Source organism: Paroedura picta, chromosome 3 (assembly GCF_049243985.1).
Source record: "Paroedura picta isolate Pp20150507F chromosome 3, Ppicta_v3.0, whole genome shotgun sequence".
NCBI lineage: Eukaryota > Metazoa > Chordata > Lepidosauria > Squamata > Gekkonidae > Paroedura > Paroedura picta.
Window position 1 is genome coordinate 16,317,870 of NC_135371.1, and position 18,125 is coordinate 16,335,994.

General features: G+C 48.6%; 1 protein-coding gene across 1 annotated transcript in view; it reads left to right on the top strand.

The window, feature by feature from the left end:
- LOC143831692 (G-protein coupled receptor 22-like) overlaps nt 1-15,527 on the top strand; it is a 53,852-nt gene extending 38,325 nt beyond the window's left edge. The window contains exon 2 of the mRNA XM_077324915.1: nt 10,179-15,527. Within this exon, the coding sequence (XP_077181030.1) occupies nt 10,250-11,539 (1,290 nt within the window). The 5' untranslated portion in view covers nt 10,179-10,249 and the 3' untranslated portion in view covers nt 11,540-15,527. The remainder of the gene's footprint in view (nt 1-10,178) is intronic.
- Nucleotides 15,528-18,125: the final 2,598 nt, after the last annotated feature.

Genomic DNA, 18,125 nt, shown 5'->3' on the forward strand with positions numbered 1-18,125 from the left:
TTTACTTGGCTTGTACTCCGCCTTTCTCCGCATTGGGGACCCAAAAACACTTATTATCCTCTTCTTCATTATCCCACAACCCTGTAAGGCAGGCTGAAAGCATGTGACTGGCCCAGCTTCACCCAGCATGCTTTCATGACAGAATGGGGCTTCAGACCTTGGTCTCCCAGATCCTAGTCCTATGCAACAGAGGGTCTCATTATGATGTGGTGCAAGGTCTCTCCAGCTGTCAAGATGTGCCCACATATATGGCAATCCTAAACAGAGTTGGACTTTCAAGGGGTGTGACTGTATTTATGATTGTAATGTTAGTGTACATATATCATACATTGATTGTAGGATTGCACGGTTAAAATGGGGACATGTTTATCCCTGTTGGAATGGTACATCTACGTTTCCCCTTAAAATTGACCCAAAGTGGATTAGGGCTACTTGTTCTTATGCTAACAGGTCACCTTAGAGATACCACTAACAGGTTTTTGCCACTTTTGAAATACCAAGGTAGCTGACGCCCTTGGAAGCATGCTCCAAATACATAACTTCTGTTTGCTAGTGTGGGAACGTAGTCTTGTCTGATCTGTTTTGTTTCCTTGGATTGTGATTGTGTATGCCAATAAAGGTTTTCTGAGTCTGAAATACAACTAGTGCCCTCTCCAAGCAATCAATCTGGGCTTCATTACCCTGCTCTCGTTAGGGAGACTGCCAGCCATTCTTGAATCTTAATTGTTCTAACGCAAACCAACACAACTACCCTCTGAATCGGCCAAGCCTCCTTTGTCTCATTTTGGCTGTTTAAACCTTCCGCAGGAAGGTCACTTTTAATTTTGACCTATAGTATTAGAAATACTGAGCTTGTCTCCATTCATCTTGGGTAGATGATAATGTAGCCATGACACCTGCATTCAGGTGTTTGTTTTTAAATCGGAGCTTTTAGTGAGGAAAGTACATTGATGTACAAGTGAGACGTTATTGGGCCAAAGTAACATTTTTAATCATGTATACAGCGCTGATTAATGTGCAAAGCCCTTACCCATCTTTATCCCCCTAAGGATATGTCTTGGGTCTCATATTATGGATGGAGATCAGCAGCCCTTTGAACTGTCAGAATGATTTTCACGAGGATAAGAGAACAGCCCTTTGCGGAGAGACAGATGCAAATGCGTATGGTGGGGGCATGGAATTCAATTGCAGCCGTCACCCCACGTCTGTTCAATAGACTGGCTGTATATAATGTGCGTACGTGAATTGTATGCGTATAGGCTGTATTTGCAGGATTGGGAGCAGTGTGAGAAAAACGGGGTTCTAGACAGCTACAGTTCACTAAGTTTATTAAACAGTTTAGACCAAAATCTAGTGAAACCTTTCAGGCCAACAAGATTCTGGGGGTATAAGCTTTTGAGAGCCAAATGGCCTTCATCAAAGTTTGTTAAAAGTGTGTGTGGGTCAAAGGTGGAACTTGGGCTGAATCTGCACTCTCCCCCCCCCCCCTGCTGTCAATCTTGCTGAATTCAGATCGATTTGAACAGGGGCCTTTCTCCTTCCTCCCCCCGAGTTGAAACAGAAAGCCTTCTGCACTTGATTGGGGACGCTCAGGGGGAGGAGTGATGGTCACAAAGCTGAACTACATTTCCTGAACTAGCGGGGGGGGGGTGTCAGGTGAAGTCCAGCCAGCATTAGTGCTTTATTCCTTCTCTTTTGACTCCCGAGCCAGCAGCAACCTCTCAGAGAATGAGGCAAATCTCTGCTGAGGGAAGTGTGGGCTTCGGGAGCGCAGACACTTTAAAACAGGGAGGGAAGCCTTGTGACTGGGAACTAGGTAATATTTGAACCGACGCCCTGGCCAATCAGTGAAGACTGTTTTGGAACAGGAAGTTAATTCGTAAAAACCAAAAATCTACACTGATGGCGATTTTTCAAATATCGAGGGTTATATCCACTACTGGATATTGCAGGGGAAAGGTAGGGTCACGGTGGATCAATCATGTATGTTGCTTAGGGAAAATTTAAAGTGCCCAAAATCAAAATGGAAATCGAATTCAGTGTAGATGGGAGGGATTTATTTGGGCTAGATAAAAAGCCCTGTGCAGACTCGACCCTGGTCTAGAGTTCCTGCTCCTTTCCCACAGTGTTTGTTGTCGACTTTCATTAATCATCTGAAAAGGCTAAAGTGACCAACCAGTGCATAGAGAACTGTGGAATGATTTTAAAGGTAAAGGTAAAGGTATCCCCTGTGCAAGCACCGGGTCATGTCTGACCCTTGGGGTGACGCCCTCCAGCGTTTTCATGGCAGACTCAATACGGGGTGGTTTGCCAGTGCCTTCCCCAGTCATTACCATTTACCCCCCAGCAAGCTGGGTACTCATTTTACCGACCTCGGAAGGATGGAAGGCTGAGTCAACCTTGAGCCGGCTGCTGGGATCAAACTCCCAGCCTCATGGGCAGAGCTTTCAGACTGCATGTCTGCTGCCTTACCACTCTGCGCCACAAGAGGGTCTTGTGGAAGGATTTTAAACCATATTAAATCTGTGGTTTAGAAGGAAGCCAGGACACTGGGAATTCAATCGGCACTTTAATAGGACCTAATCTTGGTGGTACGAAAGCAGAACTGAACCGAAAATCGCCCCCCAACCCCAACATATATACACAGAACAGACCATGGATCTTCCCACCAGTGTGCATTATAAGTCAGCTTCGGCAGATGGGATCTAGCTGAGCATTGGTCAATTTCATGCCTATTTAGATCCTGCCTTGGACCTCAAGCTGGGTTCTCAGCAGATCCACAAATACAAGAAACTAGATCCCCAGTTGTCCAGAACTGTACCATGCACAGTGCTGCATTTTTCTTTCTTTCTTGGTTAGAAGTCTTCAGTTCTATAGCACAGTGGTCCCCAACCTTTTTTAGGCTGGAGACCGGCAGGGCAACTGCCCCATCCGCGCATCGCGCATGCGCCATGCGTGGCCGAAATCGTGCATGCGCAAAAGTGCCGCACAGGCGTGATTTCGGCCACGCATGTGCGCGGCCTGGCCGCGCACGTGCGATGCGCGGGCGCGGCCCTGATTCCCTCTCCCCCCCCTCCCGCAGTAAGAAGCAGTTTTTTACTACGGGGGGGCGGGAAGAGGGAACCACGGCCCAGCGCCATGGCCTTCGTGGCCCGGCACCGGGCCGCAGCCCGCAGGTTGGGGACCACTGCTATAGCACATAAAATCGGAGATGGGATCGCAAGGGTGTTGTGCAGACCCCTTTCTGTTCTGTATGATTTTAAAGTTCAGTCCCAAGCGCCAAAACACACACATCCCCCATCAAATATGTTTAGTTTTACATGGTTAATGAACAAGTGTACTTTATAGACGTGGTAGGTGACTTATTTTCTTCCCTAAAGACAAAACACATTTAAGCTGTCATCACGAATTAAAGTGTGAGTGACAGGTACCAGATTAGATTCTGAAGCAAAGTAGTTGCTGTGCAGTTTTCTGATGTCGCAGTGAGGACTTCAACTCGGTCATGTGCTGAATTGTGGATCACAGACTGGTGGCAATCTCTCACTGAAGGTCTTCAAACAGACACTGGGCAGCTCTGCTGGAAATGCTATAGCTTTGGATTCCCTGCGCTAAATCTGGCTTGTTCCAATTCTAAAATTCCATGGTTTACTCTCATACATAATATTATGTTTGTATTCACTCAGTTTGCAATCCACTTTTTCAGCCTTTTGAGTGGTCATGGTAATTTTTATGTTAATAACTGGCAAAAAAATGTAAGCTGTTAAAAAAATGGGGATCCTGCAAGAACTCAGGGGAACATTTCGTTTCCCCCTTATCCCCATCCTAACTCTTGTTTCTTCTGTCCTTCCCTTGTAGTCTCTCCCCTATCCCTGCTTCCTTCTCTATCTCCCTAGAACCATAGAGCTGGAAGGGACCTCCAGGGTCCCTCCCCCCCCACACACACACACAATGCAGGAAACTCACCACTACATACCTACCCACAGTGACTCCAATTCCAGATTATTCCAGATTATTTCCCACCCCCCAAGAAAACCAGAAACCTAGTCAATCTACCCTGGAGGAAATTTGCCTCCTGACCCCAAGGTAGTAATTGGCATTTCCCTGGGCATGTAAGAAAGGGCCACAAGAGCCAAGCATGAACACAATCCCTTCTGCCCATCCACTCACAATCTGCCTAAGTTCACAGAATCAGCATTTCTGTCAGATGGCTATGTGGCCTCTGCTTAAAAAAGAAGGAGAACCCACCACTGCCCAAGGAAGCCTGTTCCACTGAGGAACTGCTCCGTCAGGAACTTCTTCCAGATGGTTAGGATGAACATTCTTTGGAATTAATTTCAGGCCATTGGTTCTGGTTCAATCCTTTGGAGCAACAGAAAACAACTCTGCTCCATCCTCTATATTAGCGGTCCTCAACCTTCTTTTATCTGTCCTCCCCATTCAGTTTACATTCTTTCCCTCTGCCTAGCAACCTCTACTCTTTTCTTGTCTCCCTCGCATCCAACCTTCTTTTTCTCACTCTCCTCAGTTTCTTCTCCCCTCTTTCCCTTCTTGCTTTGGTCAGTCCCATCTATTATGGCTAGCAACATCTCAGAACTTAGTCATGTGAAATCTCAGAAGCCATTCAGCTATTACAGCTATAGATGTTGCTTCTGTGTGTTTCTTTTTAGATTTCAAATGTTTCTGCAAAAATCCCCCCTGTCTGTCCCTGGCTCCATGGTGTGAATTTTTTAATCTACATCTAGGGCCTGGTTTAGAATTTTTAAAAAATGATTATTTCATCATGTAAATGGTAAAGTTAAAGTCTGGTGTTTTTTTAAAAAATAATTATATAAATCTTTTCGCATATCAGTGATTTGTCCTTTCTCCAGAAGATCATTAAATACTGAGCCTAAGCCAGCTGTCTAGGGAATCTTGCAATTGTAATGGATCCAGCTCAGTGTCAATCTAGATTCCCCTAAAGGAAGGCTCAGACTGTAATGTGTGTTAACAAAGCGGGGAAATTAATAGGGAAAGTGATGTCCCTCTTGTTCGATGTCTTTGGACAGTTATGTATACTTCATTCAAAGAAATCTAACACACCCTCAGCTCTGTTAACTATCTCATGGCCCCCTCCAGGAAGTTATCCCTAACTTGTGTCAAGCCTCAGCTGTACTCTCAGCACAATCACCTAATGCACTTCTTGCTGTATTGTACAAATGCAGACTGTGGGTGGGAGATTATGTGCTGAGTGCTTTCTTCCTCCAACCCCCCTCCACCCCCACTTTTTTGGGGGGAGGGTATTGAGAAGCATTGAGAAGTGATGGAGTCTCCTATCCAAAGATTGATGCGGAGTATTGAGATCTGCATTACCCCATTCTGTAATCCCCCTGGATGACTCTTTATACCCAAATCATTTCTCACACATTGTTTCCCCACTTCCTGAACTGGACCTGGAATGGTGTTGGCAACCAGCACAGATGCCGAAGCACGAATGTCACACATTCCCAATGATTTCCTCCTTTTTAAAAGAGGCTGACAGCTGTATTGCACATCAGTAGAAACTTACAAGCATCCCCCCCCCCCCGGCTATATATTTACATTTCTTATTGATGCTGTCTTTCTTGGGGGGTTGGTAGAAGCAGAAGATAAGAGGCACCATTTTGGCCACTTTTATGACCGATGCTCCAGAGCAGCCTGTACCAGTTTAATTTCATTCTCACGCACACACACATACACACACACAGGCATGCACACACTAAGTTGTAGTTGTCAGTCATAGAATTATAGAATAATAGAGTTGGAAGGGACATCCTTGGTCATCTAGTCCCGCCTGCACTATGCAGGACACTCACATCCCTATCGCTCACCCACTGCAACCTGCCACCCCCTTAAGGCTTCACAGAATCAGCCTCCCCATCAGATGGCTATCCAGCCTCTGTTTAAAAATCTCCAAAGATGGAGAACCCACCACCTCCCGAGGAAGCCTGTTCCACTGAGGAACCGCTCTAACTGTCAGGAACTTCTTCCGGATGTTTAGATGGAATTTCTTTTGAATTAATTTCATCCCATTCATTCTGGCCTGTCCCTCTGGGGCAAGAGAGAACAACTCTGCTCCACCCTCCATAGGGCACCCTTTAAAATACTTTTAAATACAGTCGTTGCAAAGGCATCGAGAACAATTCCACGTCGAAGAGAAAAGAGCAGTGTCCTTAACCAAAGGGAGTCGACAGAGCGTGATTGCTAAGAGTTCCTGCAGGAATGGCCAAAAATCTGACAACCACAACACATCCAAGGCTTGAGCATGCCAGATCGTAGAACAGGACACTCCACCTGGCTTGGACAGGGCTAGCCTTATTTGAGTGAGTGCGCAGAAGCATGCTGGGGAGGCACTGTAGCTGCCAATAGCTGCCCAGTGCTCCTGCAGGGGACTAGCAGCTTCTAAAATTATTTCTCCCTCTGCCATTTGCAAGATGGTGATGTCTTTCAGGGCAGAAGATGAGACTGACAAGAATAGCAAAAGACCCAATGTTGGGAAGCGACAAGTGGGACTGGAGTGTAGGACTAGGTGGGCAGAGGGGAGGCATCTCAGCATGTGAGTGTCTGGAGCAAGGATGGGGGTGGCAGTATGTAGGGACAAGACCCCTGTCCAAGGGGCATGAAGCACCCATACTTAGGACTGCAGCTGTAGTAACCATGACTTGATGCCTGGCAAGCTGCCGATTTGCCATTGTCATCATTCAGCCGTTCTGTATCCCAAAGATGGAGCCCAAGTCCAGAATACCGGTGTTGTTGTTGTTGTTGTTGTTGTTGTTGTTGTTGTTGTAGATAGCCCCTCTATGCAAGTGGGCTTTGGGCAGTTTGCAAAATAATTAAAACATTCATAATAAAATTTGTAAACATCCTACAGCTAATCTGTCCTACCTCATGGGGCTGTTGTGTGAATAAAGTGGACCAGAGGGGAACTATGGGAACTGCTTTGCCTCTCAGTCGGGGGTGAAAGCAGGAGATTAAATAAATAGTGCTTAGCTTCAGACTAAGAGCCCTGGGTTCAAAACCTCGTCCTGAAATGAAGTTTTCTGGGTGACCTTTGGCCAGTCAACATTAATCAACTCATAAGATTTCTGTGAAATGGGGAGCGGAGGACAGTGACCGCCACCCTGGTTTCTTTGGAGGAAGGGCGTGCGTGTTAAATGATATTAAATGAAAGAGTCTGGCTTTCTGGTGAGCCACCTTGATTCTTACTTCCACTTTCGGAGATGGAGTCCTTCCCCACCCCCACACAAACAGTCATACATTTTCTGAAGCCTTTTTCTTCCCGGGTTGTAGCGTTTTGATTGGGGTTATTTTTGTCTCGCATTGATTCTACAGTTGCCTGAGGGAGTTGGTGTTAGTTGTCATTTTCTTCCGTTTGTGATAATTTCCCCCCTTCTGTTGTGCTTTTTCCTTCCCCCCTCTGTTCTGGAACAGTGTTGATCGATAGTCACATAAGAAGTTTCCATAAGTGGTGGATCCAGTCGTATCCAGGTTTTTATGTCTTTCGCACTGGAGGAAGAACATCTTTTATCCTTAGTACATGGCTGACTTTGTCCATCATCTGTTCGCCTCCCCCTCCCCTTTTCTTTCTGAGGACTTTCTGGGTTAAAGCGATTTCAGGAGGAAGGGACAGGGGAGTAGTTAACCATTCCCTCACATGTCACACTTCCAATCATATTTGGAACTTGACTGGAGAGGAATTTGTGAAGCAAAGCTCCCCTGACTCCTCTCAAGGATTATTGTGAATAGTAACAGGGCTTATTCCTTCTTACAGGTGCTGCTAATTGGGACTCTCTTCAAGGGCAGAGCTGGAAATGTGGGAATTAGCTTTGGACCACGGGGATGGGAGGGGGGAATCAGGAGGGATGAGAGAACTTTCTACAGCAGGGGTAGTCAAACTGTGGCCCTCCAGATGTCCATGGACTACAATTCCCATGAGCCCCTGCCAGCATTTGCTGGCAGGGGCTCATGGGAATTGTAGTCCATGGACATCTGGAGGGCCACAGTTTGACTACCCCTGTTCTACAGGGTTCCGTCAAGACTGTGTTCTGATTGGGCAGCATCCTCATCTGATGTTCTGGGCCCAAAAGGATAATTGACATAAGAACCTGATGAAAGGAGGCTAGCTTGGAGCCCTGGGCTACGATATGTTCATTTTGCAATAGACGACAATGTAGAGCAGCGTTTGCTGGCAGGGGCTCGTGGGAATTGTAGTCCATGAACATCTGGAGGACCACAGGCTGACTACCCCTGATGTAGAGAACACATTTTAGTGAAGGTTTGTACCATCTAGCGTAGGTCTTTGAAGTGTGTTAGATAGGTAAGCTGGTTTTATTTGTGGTTTGATTTTAGAGTGTTGTGTTGCCTGTAGATTGAACATTTTGTTCTGAAACATATTAAATATATTAAATAAAACTTAATATATATTCGAGGTTTGGCTACTTGTATATATCAGCCCTGGAAATCTCAGGATTCAGTCTCGGACTTCCTGGACAGAATTGTTGGGGGAAAATAAAAGGTAGACACAGGGGAACAAACAACTTCCTTCCTCAGGGTTTCTAGTGAAACTTGCCTGAAAAGAAAGGTACTGGGACAGGGTTGCCATGTCCTCTCTGGCCACCAGTGGGGGATGGGAGGGTAGAGTGACCAAAAGCAGGTTGGGAAACTCCCAAGGTATTTGGGGATGGAGCCTTGAGAGGACAGCGACCTTTTTGGAGTACAGTGTCACAGAGTTTACCCTCCAAAGCTTTCATTTTCACCAGGGGAACTGATCTCTCTAGTCTGGAGATGAACTGTAATTCTGGGGAATTCACAGGTCCCATCTGGAGGCTGGCATCCCTACATTGGGATTCAGTTGTCCACACATTCTAGAAACGCGTATCTTGACCCTTGAATTTGTTTAGTGAGTTGAAAATTCAGTATTAAATTTCTCTCTTGCATGGCTGAATTTCCCGATTTGTGGGAGTTTAAATGCAAGGGGACGAAGGAAATTAATTTCTGCATGTGTGCAGAGAATTTCAACTCCTGGTTATTTTTATGTTCATGCACATTGAGAATATGTTTGGAGACATATAAGTGCTTATGAAACCCTTAGTTGCTCTGCATGGGAGTAGAGTGGGTAATATTACAACCAGGCTAGCCCATTTCTGGCTGTTGGTCACATTCTTGTATTCATTCACACACACACATTCATACACACATACACACATCGTTTCTGCTGAAAGGTGGGTTAAATTTGGTGTAGTGAGCCAGTTTGGTGTAGTGGTTAGGAGTGCGGACTTCTAATCTGGCATGCTAGGTTCGATTCTGCACTCCCCCACATGCAACCAGCTGGGTGACCTTGGGCTCCCACGGCACTGATAAAACGGTTCTGACCGAGCAGTGATATCAGGGCTCTCTCTGCCTCACCCACCACACAGGGTGTCTGTTGTGGGGAGAGGAAAGGGAAGGCGACTGTAAGCCACTTTGAGCCTCCTTTGGGTAGGGAAAAGTGGCATATAAGAACCAACTCTTCTTCTTCTAACGTGATTTTTTTTTACAGGGGGAACTCCCCACGAGATAAAGAGTACTTGTAACATGACATCTGTGAGTTTGCTTCTTCTCATAAATATCCTCTAACCTGGCCAAGGGGAGAGAACATCTCTGGATTTTTTATTTGATTTTTAATTTTTTGCCAAAGAAAAGCATGTTATATTTTCCTTCCATCAATGTGGTTGCAGTGGTTATCTCACCTAATGTTAAGATTTCCTTGTTACCTTCACGTCTATAACCTTTGGGCTGGCCTGAGCTCATCAGATCTTGGACACTAAATGCTGGTTACTGTTTGGAAGGGAGACCATGAAAGAAATCCAGGATCTTGAAGCAAAGGCAGGCAAGCCAACTTTGAACGTGTCTCACCTTGACAACTATATTAGGTTGTGTTAAGTCAGCAGCGACTGGATGCCAACTCCCCCTCCCCATAACCTTTGTCCATGGCATTTGAATTGGTTCTCCAGGTTATTTTTTTCTGACATGGTTAACTTGGTGGATGGAACATTCATGGCAAACTTATAGAGAGAACAGCATCCCTCAGGGTTCCAAGGAGTAGGCAAACTCTATTTCATACTGGTACAGAGAACTCAATGTTATTACAACTGGTGCCTAATGGTATCTCTTTCTCCCCACAGGTGAGGGAGCTGCTGCCTGTTAGCTCAGCCCAGTCCAAGGACTATGCCCACGGCTCCCTACCCCCTCAGCCATGGAGAGTCCCATGTTCGACACTGTCCTGGAGACGACAGACGGGGTGACCCCTGACCCCAGCTGGACTCTACCCTACCCACTGGGCTTCCAGGTCTCACTGACGGGCTTCCTCATGCTGGAGGTTGTGCTGGGGGTGAGCAGCAACCTGACTGTCCTGGTCCTCTATTGCCTGCAAGCTGGCCTGGTTGACTCGGTCAGCAACATGGTGACCATGAACCTGCATGTACTGGACGTGCTCATTTGCGTGGTGTGCGCACCACTCACCATGGTGGTCGTGCTGGTGCCCCCAGACCGCGTGGCCACCTTGCTTTGCTGCTTCCACGAGGCTTGCATCACCTTCAGCAGCGTGGCCACGGCCACCAACGTCCTGGTGATCAGCCTGGACCGCTACGACATCTCCGTGCGGCCGGCCCAGCGCGTGTTGACGCCGGCCCGCGCCATCCTGCTCCTGGCTGGCGTCTGGGTGCTGTCCCTGGCGGTCTTCTTCATCCCTTTCCTCGAGGGCGAGTTTGGCCACGCCAACAAGTGGCAGAACCGCACGGTGCTCTGTGTCGGCCCAAAGGAGTTCCACGCCGAACTGGGCACCTCCTACCACCTGGCCATCCAGATCCCCACTTTCTTTGCCGCCGTGGCCGTCATGCTAGTGACCTACGCCAAGATCCTGCAGGCCCTCAAGATCAGCATCGGGAGCACCTTCAAACGCAGCCAGCGCCGCAAGACCAAGAAAAGGAAGCGCCGGAAATCGGCGGAGCCCAGCTGCAGCCTGGCCGGCGGAGGAGAGGCCAAGCGGCTTTCCCAGCTGGTGCCTGCCCTTCCCACACCGCCGCCCATGGGGGTGCAGGCCTCCGTCTCCGTGATCATTGCACTGCGGCGAGCGGTGAAGCGTCACCGCGACCGGAGAGAGCGCCAGAGGCGGGTCTTCCGCATGTCCCTTCTCATCATCTCCACCTTCTTTTTGTGTTGGGCGCCGCTCTCCGTTGCCAATCTACTCATCCTGTGCCGGGGCCCCAGCCCTCTGCTGGGCAAGCTGCGGATCTGTTTCCTGGCCATGGCCTACGGCACCACCATCTTCCATCCGCTCCTCTATGCCTTCACCCGCCAGAAGCTGCGGAACGTACTCCGCAGCAAGCTGAAGAAGCGGGTGGTGTCGGCCCTGCAGGTGGACCCTGCCCCCGGGGGGACAGTCATCCACAACTCCTGGGTGGAGCCGCCGCGCAAGAGCTGCAAGGGCCGCCCACGGGGTAGCGACGGGGCCGAGCACTGCCTGACAGAGGCCGCTAAGGAGTGAGGCCCGGCCGCGGAGCCCTCAAAACGGCTTCTGGAAGAGGTTGGATGGGTGGGTGCGCGTTAGTCGCCGCCCTCATCCACGTCGGGTGCCAAACACTGAAACGGCTGAAAAGCAAAAGGGCAGGGGCCGAGACCTCACCGGGGTCACCGGAAACGACAAAAACGGTGCTAATCCCTCAGCTGAAGCCGCTAAAGAGAAGTGAGGGTGAGCAATGTTTTACTGAGAAGTGAGGGCCAGCCATAAACATCTCAATAAAACCCTAACAGTTTCAGAGTAGGGTGTGACATTGATTCCTCACGTGGATCCCCGATGGGTAAGGCCCTCCTGTAGCCAGTGTGGAAGCCACCTGCCTGTCTGAGGTGAAAGATGACGGCTCAGGGCTTCCCTCCCAACACATAGGCCCAGTCGCCACACTGAGGCCCATGCTATTCTTGACCGCTACTATTTAATAACATTTATATAGTGCCAACAGTTGTGCTCGATATAGGCCAAATTAGCTGTGTGTGGGGAGTTTTATGTTCACACCTCCCAGTGATTTTTTTTTTTAAACACGCTTTGAAGGCCCACAGGGGCCTGCTTTGAATTGGGACCACAGTTTGTGGGGAGAACGGCTTTAAACTTCTTCCACACATCACTTTCCAGACCTGAAAGGGCCCTGGGCAGCCACTGTTTGCCTTGCCGGGCTAAACTTTCAAACACACGTAAGTGTAGCCCAAACAGACACCTAGACAGCTCCCTTTGGCCATTTCAGATCTTTGTCTCTGCGCATTGCAGTCCTAATCCAAATCAGGCCCCTCCATGTGCCTTAAAATTGCTTCGCTGGAAGTTGTGGACATAAAACTCACAGCACCTGGGTGTCAGACAGGCTCCCTAGATACTGGGCTATTGGGTCCTTATAGCTCAAGGGGCCTAATCACTGGGGGGGGCGAACCCTTCTTTGTTCTGGGCTAAGTACAGGACAGCTAACACAAGCTCTCTTGTCTGCTGAGGGAGGAGGGAGGAGGAATAGATGGCTTTTATGGTTGGTGTGTCTGTGGGAAAAGAGTCACTTCGGAAAGGGCTGGAATTGGCACGAGCCTCACGCATACCTGTCCTTCTCTGGCACGGAGGCGTGTCTCCAGAGGTTAGGCAAACTTTCTTCCAGAACATCAGATCCAGAACCTGCGCAGGCTTTCCCAAATTGCGGGTATGGTTCTCTTCCTTGCTGCTTCCAAGAACTGGAGCCTGGCATCCCCTAAACCTTCTCAGAGGCTGTCTCAAACGCCACATCCTTGTGGGGACCAGTATCTTCTCCCTGTTCTCAGGCACTTGCAGGCATTTGTTTTTTTTTTTTATTGCCGGTGCCTGCTGACTCCCAGCATCAGGTTTTCTGTATTTTTTTGTGTATGGGCAGGGGGGGGGAGTGTTCAGCACAGTACCTCTATGGCTGTAGGTCTAGGAATGCGAGAGGGAGAAATTGATGGCTCTCAGGAGCTTCGTTAGAGGAACAGCCACCTTTGCAGCAGTAGTGCCCCCCCACAGCATCCCTGTCCATCAGTCCGCCTGGTCCGAGGACAGACAGATCCTGACTCTGTCCTCACAGCAACGATCATAGGCTTCATGTCCTAGGAAGAAAGTCTTTCCCTGGCAGACTTCCCCTTTCCAACAGCAGAACTCGATTGGGACCCTTTCAGATAGAAACTATGGCATACAATGGAGCCATCTGACGGAGAGGCTGATTCTGTGAAGGCAAAGGGGTGGCAGGTTACAATGGATGAGCGATTGGGATGCGAGTGTCCTGCATGGTTGGACTAGATGGCCCAGGAGGTCCCTTCCAACTCTATGATTCTATGAGTCTCTGCTCCTGGAATTAGGGCATTCTGAATGGCAGGCGTAGAAGGTTAGGAATGGCCTTGATGGAGTCAGTGGCTCTTTGGAGAAAGAACCCTTTGGGTGCTCTTTCCAGGAATTTAGTGGTGCTTTTCAGGAGCTGAGCCATGAACAGCAGGGCAAAAGTGAATAACGTGTCTGGAGCGTCATACTGCTTCTTAATGGAGGCTCCCTTAGAATGACTCATTCCCTAGTCAGGAGAAAGTACACAGGCTGCATTTATCTCTTCCAAAGGTTGCCACAAAACAATCCAAAGGATCCAGGCATACGAAATTCCCAGGGAGCCCAAGATATCTCCCGCCATCTAGCCAATCATTTCTTTGATGCGCTGGGTTGTATTCTGGAGGAAGAGAAGGCACCCCAAACCGTTGCCTGGAAACTATGTGCAACCACGCCAGGCCAAAGCGTTGCCTACCAGTAACCCTAGCAACTGCCCATCTACTTCCTGACCACCTGAAAATGGCTAAAGAGTCCATTGACCCATTGCTAGGCCAACAGCCTTCTCCCACTCTGCCCCTTAGAAGGGGACCCCCGATTCCTCTGGATCTTTAGCGAGGAATGGCGGCATGAGGAGACCCTTCCATAGCAGAGGTCAGGTAGGAGGCCCACAAGGTGTTGAGTCTTGTGGAGGACTCAGCCTTGAAGCTGACTGGAATTCCCTCGCCTCGGGCTTTCTTGAGGCGAGACGGACCCTCTACATTAGCCATACGGTAATATACACGCAGGCATTCAGACACGCAAGCCACCGTTTCGCATCCTTTCTTCACCCCAAACCCATCCTTAGGTCATATCAACAAACAACTTGCGTCTTCCTCCTCTGTTCTCTATGGCAAAAAGAAAAACGGACTGGCTGAAGTAAATCGTGGTGCCCAGCCTACGAAAGTGCCTGGGTTCCTGCCGCCAGGAGCCGAAGGGGATCACACCGCGCTCCTCCTCTCCTCCTCCTCCTCCTCCTCTCTGTGTATCTCCATGTACTCTAGCGATAGTTGTAATATTCTGAAGGTTGTAATGTAGCCACAGTTAAAGGCAATAAAGAGCTGGTGAGTTAAAGCGTGAAATGTGTCAGAAATAGTTGGGGGGGTTGGGGTGTCTCCTGAGGAGAGAACCGGTTGATACCGCGCGAGCAAGCCCTGCTGTCTCTTTTGATAAAAAGTTGGGATTCACAGATTTATCCTGGCAGTACACGATCATTTGGGCGATAATAGGTTGCTTTAATAATTTCCCAAGGGCAGTCACACCAGGAGAGAGCAGCAGAAACAATTATCAGATACCTCACTTCCATATTTTCTTATCATGTCTCACCGATGTCTCCACGATTGCCTGAGTGCGTTTTCCTGACTACAGCATATGCCAAGGGCATATCTGGGCGGCGTTTCAGAGCGGCTGCCCCTCCCCCGGAGATTTGTTTCCCTTTAAGACTAATGACCCACTACGTGATAAGGCAGATTTGGGTTTGGAGCTCAAGACAGCTTTATATTCCTCCCCCCCTTCTCATTTTTCCACTCCACCTTCATTAAAAACAAAACAAAACTAACTGCCTCATGCTTTCCTGATGAAGTCCACTAAAATATCCATGCACAAAGGAGGAAATCCGGAGAAAGAGGACGCGGGACCTGGTTCGTGAAGAGGGAATGGCCGGCATTTCCGAAATGGCCTGTTTTCAAATTGTGTGATGTTAGAGCTCAGTTGCCCGCATGTTAATAGATTTGCTTCATGTGATGAGAATACGTATGTTTGAGTCACTCACGGAGGACGAGCAAGTGTTACAGAAGAACCAAGAGAGTCAAAATGGGAATTCCCTCTTGTAGATTTAACACTGCAGTAGAGCACTTGCAGTTTCTAGTGAATGTTTTCTGAATGTCCGCAATGTCAGGTTTTTGCTGTCAGTGGATGGCCAAACTAGGCTGGCTCCAGGATTTTTGGTGGACTAGGTCAGCCGTTCTCGATAGGGCTGCATGGCCCCCTGGGGGCTCTGGCACATTTGAAGGGGGGCCACAGACTGGGAAGGGGAGTCCAAAGGGTATATGGGGAACCCTGGTAACTGAACTAATGAGATCCCCTTTTGTCATGTCTGGCAGGATTAATGCTAGAAAGTTTGACCTTTGTCAAGGGAAGGGAAGGGAAGGGAAATAAATCATGCAATCTGTTCCTTTGTGCATGCTTGAATTAATGTATTCAAGGGGAAAAATGAACACGCATGCTGCTTTTGGTCAAGCGTTTTAGAATTTGGCCACACGTAAATACTAGACAAGATACATTTAGTACCATTTGTTCTCTCTTACCTTAGGCCTTTTTTAGCCCAGTTCATTGTGCAAGCTGCCATAGTACTGCAGGGGGCCTTGGGACTTGAGAATGCTCCCAAAAGGGCTGTGGCCAAAAAAAGGTCAAAAATGGCTGGCCTAGGTAAGCTGTAAGTTACTTCAAGTGGAAACAAGGACCTGCAAAAACTGCAGGAACCTGTTTCTCTTCTTTCCATTGGGGACAGGACTGGGAAGCTATCACCATAGATCATGAGATGAAGCTGGGTGGGGGCATGGAGACCAGGGGTCCCACCCGATGCCACTGCCTAGAGTGGCCAATCCAGGTCCTGCCATGAGTTTCCTTTGGTGCCTTCCCCCACCCTATAACTCTAAGCACTTGCCTAGGTGCTCTAATATATGGACAGGCTCTGTTGCCAAAGGTTGGAGGAAGGTGAAAGATCGTGCCATTTTTTGTTCATAAAAGGCACTGAAAACCTTTCTGAACTGGCCTGCTTGGAAAGAATACATTGCAAGGGTCGACCAAGCCAAGCCTACCAGAAGATTGCAAGGGTTAGTGGCAGCTAGGGTTGCCAACCTCTCGGGCAGGGGTAGTCAAACTGCGGCCCTCCAGGTGTCCATGGACTACAATTCCCATGAGCCCCTGCCAGCATTCGCTGGCAGGGGCTCATGGGAATTGTAATCCATGGACACCTGGAGGGCCGCAGTTTGACTACCCCTGCTCTAGGGAGCAGCTGGAAAGCTGGACTTCTGGCAGATATCTAGGCAGCAAAGATCAGTTCCTTTGGAGAAAACGGCTGCTTTGGAGGGTAAACTATGACATACCTGCCAAGGTATTTCCACTCTCCAAACCCCCATCTTTCCCAGGCTCCACCCCCATCCTCCAGATCGTCGGAATCTCACAATTCAGAGGCGACAGCAGCTGGAAGAGCCCCGAGTCTTTAGGGCACAATTATTTAATCTTAGAGGAGCGGATTGTTGCGAGGGAATTGCAGTAATATTGTCTGGTAGCCCCTTTCAGTATAATAACAGCCTTGGTAAGAGGCCTCCATTCCTGTCATGATGCCAGAGTTATTATGTAATGTGTGAGCGTATGAACCTGGCTCACATGAAATCATATCATTGGTCCAATTAGCTCGGTGCCATATACTCTCCCTGGCAGCAGTTTGCTGAAGATCTTTCCTTGTTTTTTTTTCTAGCCAAGGCCCTTTAGCTGGAGGTAATGTGACTTGAATGTGGGGCTTGTGCATGCAAAACAAAGACATGCCCTCTGCCGCTAAGTCACATGCCACCCGCAGTTCAGGACAGCAGGTATTTATTTACACTTCGCTTTCAACATCCACCTAGATCCAGCCTTTACAAACATCCCCACCATCTCCTTATGGGATTCCCCATGCATTTAGGGCAGGGGTAGTCAAACTGCGGCCCTCCAGATGTCCATGGACTACAATTCCCAGAAGCCCCTGCCAGCGAATGCTGGCAGGGGCTTCTGGGAATTGTAGTCCATGGACATCTGGAGGGCCGCAGTTTGACTACCCCTGATTTAGGGTCTCTGTTCTCCAGAATGTATGAACAGCCCCATGGGTTAATCTTATACCGGCAGTTTGCTAACAAGCATCTGACTCATCTGGCCTTGATGGGGCCCCAGAATTGACAATGCCATCAAGGTGGGCTCCTGTGGCTCGCTCACTGCCGGCATCTGAAAATGAATCCGTGCTGAGCTGTCCTCTATCTGATTTAAGATGCACGAGGTTTACCTTGATGCTGCTTCCTGCCACATCAGAGCTGTGGCTTCAAGATGACGCAGGCAAGGCACGCACGCTGCCTCCTCGTCGTTCCTGATGCGGCTGCAGGCTTAACAAACGTGTTTAAAATTACGGTCACAGCCTTGCTTTTCCATGTCGGCAGAAGTTGATTTGTATAACCACCCCCCCCCCCCCGCCCCTCTTCCTCGATGAATAGACAAGAGAAAGAAGATGGGGAAGCTTAATGCGTTTGGGGGGAGGAAAGGCCTGAGACAACTTGCTTCCTATCTGCATTTTGGTGAGCGCTGCCTTTGTACATTTTTCATGAGCCTTGATCGGATGATAGAGATCAAGCGAAAGGCATCGTCGCAGTCGTTTTTTTTAAAAATCCCAACGATGTTTGATCTTTTCAGAATTGCTTGTGGGTGATATAATTCCAGGTTTCCCAGCAAAGACCCATTTCCCCTCGATAAATGCTCATGGGGCATCTACCCGGCTTTTCCTTACTGGTGGAGCTTTCTTGCATCTGCCTTGGCTTTTATACAACCAGCCATACTGTACTTAATAGAATGAGTGCTCACCTGTCAGGAATAAGCTCCAGCGTCAATGGAGCAGTCCAAAAAGCTCCCCCTCCCATAACTTCACAGTTTTTACCATTGGATCCACCTATGGATCCTGTGGTATTTTTACTGCTGCTGTCAAACACATGTTTTC